Source organism: Athene noctua, chromosome 32 (assembly GCF_965140245.1).
Source record: "Athene noctua chromosome 32, bAthNoc1.hap1.1, whole genome shotgun sequence".
NCBI classification, from domain to species: domain Eukaryota; kingdom Metazoa; phylum Chordata; class Aves; order Strigiformes; family Strigidae; genus Athene; species Athene noctua.
In genome coordinates, this window is record NC_134068.1 from 570393 (window position 1) to 578927 (window position 8535).

The following is an 8535-nucleotide window of genomic DNA, read 5'->3' on the forward strand; positions in this document are numbered from 1 at the left end:
CAGTGGGAATTCCTCCTCTGGAAACACTGGCGTTGTTCTGGAGGGCTGACGGAATGTTTCTCCTGCAAAGGCGGCAGCAGCCCCAGCCCCAGCAGCCCCAGCCCTCGTGGTGGTGGCTCCGGCCCAGCAGGGCTGAGCGCAGGGGCTGGGCCCGATTTCCCTGCAGGGGGGGCGGGATCGCTGGGGAAGGGGAAAGCTTTCGTCTAAAACCCCCAACTTTGTCATGGTTCTGATTTTTCCTCAAAAAAAAGCTTTGTTGTCACCTTTTGGGCTCTTCAGACGTTCTGATGTGGGGCTGTGCTTGTCCTTTTCCCTTGAACTCGGTGGGTTTTGCTGTCTGTAGGGGTCTGTGGTGTCTGCGGGGTTGATCTGTCAGGTTATGAGATAGGGAATTTAAACAATTTTAATTAGATGGCGCAGAGCTTGCGCCAAGATGAGGGGGCTATACGTGAAGACATAGCAGGGGCTGACACTGTTGCGAAGATATTATCTTCTGGCTCAAACAGAAGCTTCCTATTGTCCTTGAAGTAGTACAAATCAGCAATAGATCACCTCAAATCCTAACACTAATTGGCCTTGCGGTTTAGCTAGGAGCCAGGGAACAACTGAGGCTGCGCAGAAGAATAAGGTAAAAAGTTCATTCAGCGAGGAAGAGGAGCTACTTCATCTGTATGACCCTCGCCCAGGAACTTGCGACCACCAAAGGAGCTGAACGCGCAGACGCAAGAGGAGGAGACCTAATTACCATGAGAAGCGAGGGGAGGCGGGGAAATATTATGTTTATGTATAAGCATTCTATGAATATGCATTATTTTGTAATATATAAGCAGGACGAGAGCTGCAAGGGGTGCGCATGCTTGTGGAGGAGCGATCCCCCATGCGCCCGGCGCTGAATAAACGTACCTACTTTACAACTTCACAGTTGTGGAGTTAGTTTTTCCGCAAGTCAGATTGTTTAAGAACCCTCCCCGATATCGGATCAGGACACCACTGGAGGTCACCGACAAACAGGGATCTGCGTTTCCTGCAGCCGCTGGGAGGGGATTTAGACCGGGGAGGGGAGGTGGAGTCCTCCAGCAGTTTTGCGAGAAATTAGTTTTCGCCGACTGATAAAATATGGCAACGCTCTGATCACAGAGTATTGCAAACCAGGCAAACCACGTATCGTAGTCCAGCTGATGAATAAGGAGTGAGCACAGCCATCAAATACTTTATGCTGTTCTGGTGGTGAGCACGGCTGAGTCAGCGTGGCGTGGGTTTGTACGCAGGCAGCGACAGTCCACTGCTGCCTGTGACTTTGGCTGAGGCATCATTCAGACGACTCTCTCCTCTCTCCCTGCTCTGCTCGGGCAGCGAGAGGCCTGTGTGCTGCACGCACGAGGTACTGCAGCAGTACAAGTATCTCTGGGTGGATCAGGCTCGCGTGGCTCTGGGCGAAGTCGCCCCTCGGATCCAAGGGCAGCTCCTGTCTGAGCACAGAGGCTGGTCTGGAGCTGGGGGCTGCAGTGTTTGATCTGCTGCCTTTTCCTCGGGGAGCTGCCAAAGAGTTGTTCTGCCGTGGCAGCTGACGGCTGCCCTCTTGCCTCTGCAAAGGGTTAAATCCCCAGAGTGCCGGTGTCGGTGTGGGACTGGCACCCACTCTTGGCTGCGTGGAAGTGTCCCGGCCCTTCTGGAGATGCGCTGCTGCCAGCTGGTGAGACGGGAGGGCGCACGGCTGTGGCTCAGCCTTCCCCTGTCACTGATGGTACAGAACCGCAGTTCAGGGGCCACGTCCCAGGTTTCTGGCGTGATTTTGACGCCTTAGCTGCTGTCGTTCTCATTCCTGGCCCCTCTGTTCCTGTTCCGCAGGGCTGATCTGCCTGGCCGCAGTCTCGTTTCTGGTTCCGTGCTCTGCCAGCAGACGGGGCACGGAGAAAGGGCCCTCAGCGCCGGCTTGGGTGTGACCTCTCAGCTCTCTCCAAGGGGGGTGTCGTTTCCAGAGGGGTGGCAGGATACAGCTGTCCTGCGCTTCGTGCTGACGTCCCCTGGGACATCCCCGCGGGGCAGAACGGCTCTTTCTGCCCGGGCTCTCGGCAGACTGGCAGGGCACCCAAATGTCGTGGTGGGTTTGGTGGGGCTGCAGGGGCGGGGACGGCAGCGCCCAGACACAGAACAACTTGTGTGTTCCGAAGGGAGCTCCAGCAAGGGCGTCACGGGCCGGTGAACGCATCGAGCGGAGCTTCCCCGGTTCGACGCCGTCTGGGGGCGCCTGGCAACGAGAGACCCCAGAATGACACCCACCCCCAGCCCCGTGCCCTGCTCCCGCGCCCGCCGCAGCCAGGCCGTGGCTCAGGGAGTCCTCTGCTGCCGGGAGCTGCCAGCCACGGCGGGAGAAACCTGAACCCCCTCTGCACCCCGGGGCCGAGCAGACAGCGGGGGGCGGCGCTGGGCCCCTGGCACTGCCCCGCTCAGCACCCCGGGGTTGGAGGAGCCTCAGCGCGGCCGCGCTGGGCAGGACGAGCCCAGACAGTGCCGGGAGAAACCGAACCCCCGCCCAGCGCCCCCCGCCTGCGGCCCGGCCATCGCTGCTGGGGGTGCGGGCAGCGCAGGCAGCGCGGGCAGGGGCGGGCAGCGCTGCACCAGCACCCCCAAAAGCCCCCAAACTTTGCCCCAAAATTCTCTTTGGACCCCAGAATGCCCCAGTTTGGCCTTAGAATGTTCTAACAACTAACCAGTGCCCAGTGAAATCCAGCCCAGCTCCCCAGTACAAGAGAGGATTTGGTGCTGGGACAAATGGCGACGTGCCAGCTCGGCGCACGGGAGCTTTTTTGTGCCCTGAGGTGTCTCAGGAGGGGCAGGATGGGCCCAAGCTTCCCTCCTCCTCCTCCTCCTCTCCGGGCTGGGTGCGGGTGTGCGGTCCTGGGGGCAGCGGCAGAGGCCGGGGGGGACCCTGCTCAGCACACTCAGGGGGGTCCCCGTGGGAAGGACGCTACGGAGTCCCAGCGGCTTGTGGCTCCAGCTTTATTTTAAAAAAAATAATTATTCAAGGACAGCCTGTTTCCAGAGCGTTTGGTCTCTTGAAGGCTCATCAGAGCCAGCAGCACAGCGACCGCAGGCTCCATCTCGATGTCGGACTCTGCTCTATGGTCAGGACCGAGATGGTCTTGGCTGCCAGGGACCTGATGGAGAGTTCAGTGTCTTTCCCCAAGGGCAGGAGCGCTGGGAGAGAAGGGAGCAGAGCAGACGTGAGCCCCCAGTGCCTGCAGAGACCCCCAGGACCCCCCCCCAGCCCATGCCAGCCCCATCCATCTTCTTCCCTGGCCAGGAGGAGCCGGTGAGAGAACCAGAGCGCCTGAAGCTGCTGCTCAGGAATGACCCGTGAGCCTCCGACACACAAAGGAGCTCAGGACTGGGCCAGACCACAGAGTCATTTTTCTGTTTGCCATACGAGCTGGTCTAGAGTTGTGTGTGGCCTCAACGAGCCCGTGTATTGATCTGAGCATCAGTGTGGAGTCTGGACATCATCAGCCTCCTGGCAAGGGGCAGGACAGAGATGGCTGTCCTTCCCCCACAAATTCCCTTCCTTTCTGGGGAGAAAACAAAATTCCTCCCATTTCAAGACCTTACTAAAGAGATATGCTAACCTGTGTGTCAAAGACACACACAACTTTGTGCAACTGCTCTTGAAAAAACATTCTGAAACTACTCCTCTGCCCCCGGAGCGTTTTCTTGGGGCGGGGCTGGGCACGGCAGCACCTGCCCGGGTTCTGTCCCCTACTCACCATCGCAGATGTGCCACAGCCTCTCCTGGCTGAGGATGCTCTGGCGCCGCGCAGCAAGACCTGGGGCACAGAGCTAATGTCAGAGCTCTGCTCCCCCTGGGCAGGGCTGTCCCCCGGCAAGGACAGCTCCTGAGGGCTCTGGGACCCATCAAGACCCCCAGCGAGCCCCACCAGTGGCGACTGGGTCTGGTCGGCCAGAAATGGGTCCCTGGGGACTCACCGATGAACCTGACGGCCTCCTCCCGCACGGTGGCCTGAGGGTCCTTCAGGTAGGGCAGGCTCTGGAGCAGATACTCCTCCACCCTGCTCCTCCTGTGCGTTATCTGAGGGAGCACAAGGGCACGGGGCTGGTGCGGACCCTCCACAGCAGTCCGGACCAGTCCCTCCCGCCAGCACCCCAGCTCCCTCCCAGTGACTCCCGTCTCCCAGCCAGGAGCCCCGTGGGGCTGGGGGCCAGAGAGAGCCGCGGGCAGAGGGGGCTGGGGGTGCCGAGACCCCTCTGTCCCGCTGCCAGGGCCCAGCTGGGCCGGGCTCTCCTGGAGAAGAGCCCCTGGGGGCTGCGTGCTGGAGGGCAGGGAAGGAGGCTGCAGCTGGAGCAGCGGGGCCGGGGCAGGGCGGCGATGCAGAGCGGCACAGCCCCCCCGGGCACGGCTGCAGCCCCCGTCCAGCCCGCCCCGGGGGTTTGGGGGTTGTCCTCACCAAGCACTCTCCGATCAGGGGTGTCTGCCCTGTCTTGGCCACAGAGCTGAGCCTCCTCAGGCCCAGGAACTTGGCAGAAGCGTGGAGGGTGTCCCGGGAAGCCTGCGGAGAAGCAGAGGCTGGGAGATGGCCCCAGAGCCCAGGGAAGGAGACCTGGCATCCTCCTGCTCTGGGCCTGGCTTTGAGCTGGGGGCACGGGGTGATCCCGGGACCGGCTCCCCTTCATTGCTGGGGCCATGCCGCGCTCTGGGAGCCGGCCCCGGCTGAGCAGGGAACTGCCTGTGCCAGGTTCTCTGGCCCTGCTCGTGCTGGGGCTGCAGGGACCCTTCCTGTGGGGCAGGGGGTCCCCACCTCCCCCTCCAGCTCTGCAGCACGGGGACCAGTGCAGCGGGACCCTGCGGTGACACCTTCCCATTGTCCCTCAGGCCCAGGCCACCCCCGTGGTGTCAGCACACCCTTCCCCGTGACACCAATCGCTGTCACTGCACCTTGGCCACGCTCTCGATCTCCTCGTTGGTGTGCAGTAACAGTGGGAGCAGCACACTCTGCACTGTCTTCAACATTTTTTTCTTGTTTCTCCCCACCACGGTCTTCATCATGTCTTGGAAGAGGCGGATGGAGAGCTCCCGCACGCGGCTGCACTCCTGGCAGGGAGGAGGACAGAGGGAGCTCAGCACCAGCCGCTCCTCGCCCACAGGGAGCAGGGGCGTTAGCGTGGCCAGGGGAGAGGAGCTGCTCTGGGGCCGGATCCTGAACGCAGGAGCCGTCGGCCAGACCTGCAGCTGCGGCTCAAGGCCCCGGAGCCCTGAAAGGCCGCGGAAGAGGAGCGGGGAGGGGAAGAGCCCCCAAAGGCTACACAAGAGGAGCAAGGGGGGGACCCCTGCCCAAACGCTTCCCGCATGGCCACACTCAAGGGCAGCCACCTTGCAGCCATCGCCTCGGCTCAGGCGCCCACGGCAGCCTTACATCATCGAAGAGGGGCAGGAGCTTCTCCGCCAGGCTCAGGGAGATGAGGTTGGCCTCTTCCCTCTCCATGTGACCCATCACGCTGATGAACAACACCAGGGCCTTCGTCTTGACATTGGCATTGGCATCTGTCAGGGTCTCCAGGATGTCGGGGAGCAGCACCGCGAGTTTTCTGGCCTGTACGAAACACACCGTTGCCTTTTTGTGAAGCGGTGAAAGACCCCCCCACCGCCCCAGCCCCCACCTGCCGATGTGGCTCCCCTTGCCGACCCCCCACTCACCATTTCAGGTGTTTTCGACAGCGTGTTGAGGCCCGTGAGCACCATCGAAAGGAACACCGGGCTGGGACGCCTCAGGTACCTCTGGGCCTTGTAGAGGGCAGCAAACTCCTCCGTGTCAATGTTAGCGCAGGCCAGGAGCTACAATGGAGACAGCGGTGAGAGACCAGCAGAGCTGCAGGGCTCCCTCCCCGCACCAGCACGCTCCATGGCAAGGGTCTCCTCTCCCCTTGAAGCCACCTCCGAGTCCCCACGTCTCTGACCCAGGACCAGCAACCGCCTCGACGCTGGTTTCTGCCCCTTCCCGGGGTCTCCAGGCTGCGGAGCTGGGCAGGGGGACGCAGGCAGGGGGGAGGGCAGAGCGCTGCCTGTGCCGGGACGGGCTTGGTGGGGCCAAACCAGCACGGGGTGGCCCTGAGCCTGTGGCACGGGGGTCTGGCTGGTGCTGAGCAGGGGAAGGAGGAGGAGGAGGAGGAGGAAGGCAGAGCGGTGGGGCTGGGCGTGGGTCACTCACAGCCAAGGGGTAGATGCAGGCGTCCTCCGTGGCAGAGCTGAACACCCTGCTCAGCCGCCAGTCCTGCAGCACGCCGAGCAGCTCCGACATGACTCTCCGCAGAGCCCAGGGCACGGAGACCAGCACCTCCCACATGGCCACGGCCGCCCTGCGGAGCCAGAGCCAACTCGCTCAGCAGAGCTGCCTCGGCGCCTCCAGACCCCGGCCCTGCCCACCCTCTCATTTCGGGGTGCCCGGGGAGGCAGAGGGGGTGAGGTTCTGTTCCCACGGGGCACGGGCTCCGCTTGGGCCGGCTCTGGCTGCAGGGGGAAGCGTGGTGGGATGGAGAGCCCTGCCCCTCGGGGATAGCCCGCAGTTTTCTGTGGGTCTGGCAGCCAGACGGCCTCTGGGCCACTCTCCCCGTGGGGAACGAGCCCTCAAGGCTGTCGGGGCCGGTACCTGTCACTCATTGGAGAGATGCCCAACAGGCTCCTGACCACCTCCCTGGGGCTCCACTCCGTCAGCAGCAGCAGCAGCGAGTGCAGGCTGCGCCGGGCTGGCTCCGTGTGGATGTGCTCCACATTTCTGTGGATGTGTCTCAGGATTTCTGGCACCTGGAGGGGACACGGGTGAGGATGGTGCTGCCCTTCCCACCCCTCCCTGCTGCCTTGACCTGGCTTTGGGTGCCCGAGAGAGCCGGGTTAGGGCAGGAGGGAAGATTTGACACGTCTTGGCACAGAAGGACAGTCCAGCCACGGGGCACTTACATCCGTCAGCCAGGACACGGGGTCTGTCATGGCCATGTCCACGATGTCACCGCCCATCTGCCTGTCGTGCGCATCGTCTGCCGTCAAGGCCTCGATGCCCACGAGGAGAACGTCCGTCTTCTGCGAAGGCCGGAAGTATTCGCCAAACACCTACGGGAGGAAGGACGGGGGAAGGCGTGTCACGCTGAGCTTGGCTGAGCAGCTCGACCACCTCTGGGTCCCTTTGCTCGCACAAGCCGATGACACGGACAAGGGTCCCGGCGAGGGGGGAGCTCGTTACCGTTCCCATGTCGCTGCAGTCAAGTAAAGAAAGCAACCAGGCGCCCTCAGAATCCCATCCCGCTTCCTCTGGAATCTCCTCTGGCAGCGTCTCGTCTACACGGAAACACGGAGGAGTCGGTGAGACAACGGCCATCTCGGCCAACCAGCCTCCCAAGGGGTGAAAAGAGCTTGAAACGGGGGAAACGGGGTCCTGGCATCGGCCCCCTCGCTCACCGATCCGCAGGGCCTGGACCAGGGACACCTCGCAGGGCTCCGGCAGAGAGCTGCTCTCCTGGGGAGCCCCCACCTCCTCCCAAACCACCCTGGGGCTGCTGGGGGGTCTCTCTGCCATCCTCAGAAACGGCTGAGGGACGGTGGGGGTTCAGCTTTAGGGAGCGACGGGAAAAGACGCGGGCTGTGCTCAGGAGTCTCCTCGCTGCGCTCCCGCCCTGTCCCTTCCCCGTCTTGTCAGGCACTGCGGGGCTGCGCTGCTCAGATACGGTGCCGGGGGTGACACGGAGCGATGTCACAAAGGGGTCACATTGTGACGCGTCACCCAGGCCGGGTGGGGCAGGGTTCCGCTGGGCGGGGCGGGGACCCCCTGGCCCCCATCGTGTCCCCTCAGCACCTTCCTGCCCCCCGGCTGGTCCCAGAGGTTCTCACACCCCGGCACGGAGCCCGGACCTTCCGCTGCGATCCGACAGAAACCCTCCAGCCTGCCCCGTCTCTCCCTGGCGGTCACCCGCGGCGTTCGCTCGCCCGTGCCCAGTCTCTCCCCCGCGGCCCGAGTAGCTTTCACCTCGGCAAGAGTTTCCCGGTTTTGGCTGGGAGAGAGTTAATTTTCTCCGGCCGGGAGGGAGCACAGCCCCGGGGCCGTGTCTGGCGGCGGCGGGATCTCCGCTCTGTCGGGGTCACCGGCCGGGAGCGGGCTGTTGGCCGGTGCGGGGCGAGCGGTCGCCTTGTGCATGGCCCGTTCGCACCGAGCCCCGCCCGCGGCCCGGCCGGCGCTGCGGGGGGGCGGGCAGCGCGGGCAGCGCGGGCAGGGCCGGGCGGCGCCGCTCCAGCCCCGGAGAGCGCCCGGCGGCGGCGGCGCGGGGACCGTGCGCGGACGCGGCCCCGCCCGCGGAGTCTGAAGTCCAAAGTATCAAAGTAGCCAGAGGCCAACTTTGTGTCCTAAGCCTTAGCCAGAGAGCCAGAGATCAGCTTCTTTCCAGTCCATTAGCCAGAGAGGGAGAAACCACCTTCCCTCCCAAAAATATGAGATATAAAATATGCCCACAACCCCATAAATGCCCCCAAAACACCCCCAT

General features: G+C 63.3%; 2 protein-coding genes across 2 annotated transcripts; both read right to left on the bottom strand.

Moving 5' to 3' along the window:
- Positions 1–3067: 3067 nt before the first annotated feature.
- Positions 3068–5897, bottom strand: LOC141972308 (maestro heat-like repeat-containing protein family member 7). The gene is made up of 7 exons (XM_074930194.1): positions 5708–5897; positions 5427–5603; positions 4949–5104; positions 4461–4562; positions 3982–4084; positions 3762–3821; positions 3068–3198 (listed from the first exon to the last, which is right to left on the bottom strand). The coding sequence occupies exons 1-7, from the start codon at positions 5750–5752 to the stop codon at positions 3068–3070; spliced, it is 774 nt and encodes a 257-aa protein (XP_074786295.1). The 5' UTR covers positions 5753–5897.
- Positions 5829–7379, bottom strand: LOC141972309 (uncharacterized). The gene is made up of 5 exons (XM_074930195.1): positions 7245–7379; positions 6965–7114; positions 6657–6811; positions 6215–6366; positions 5829–5845 (listed from the first exon to the last, which is right to left on the bottom strand). The coding sequence occupies exons 1-5, from the start codon at positions 7377–7379 to the stop codon at positions 5829–5831; spliced, it is 609 nt and encodes a 202-aa protein (XP_074786296.1).
- Positions 7380–8535: the final 1156 nt, after the last annotated feature.

Bases quoted from the DNA above. Each gene is read 5' to 3' on its own strand.
- LOC141972309 (XM_074930195.1), bottom strand. From the start codon at position 7,379: ATGGCCGTTGTCTCACCGACTCCTCCGTGTTTCCGTGTAGACGAGACG. The intron at 7,115-7,244 runs GTAACGAGCTCC...TTCCTCCCGTAG, and splicing joins ACTGCAGCGACATGGGAACG to GTGTTTGGCGAATACTTCCG. The intron at 6,812-6,964 runs GTAAGTGCCCCG...TGTCCCCTCCAG, and splicing joins CCGTGTCCTGGCTGACGGAT to GTGCCAGAAATCCTGAGACA.
- LOC141972308 (XM_074930194.1), bottom strand. From the start codon at position 5,752: ATGGTGCTCACGGGCCTCAACACGCTGTCGAAAACACCTGAAATG. The intron at 4,563-4,948 runs GTGCAGTGACAG...GCTTCTCCGCAG, and splicing joins AGATCGAGAGCGTGGCCAAG to GCTTCCCGGGACACCCTCCA. The intron at 3,822-3,981 runs GTGAGTCCCCAG...TCTGTGCCCCAG, and splicing joins GGAGGCCGTCAGGTTCATCG to GTCTTGCTGCGCGGCGCCAG.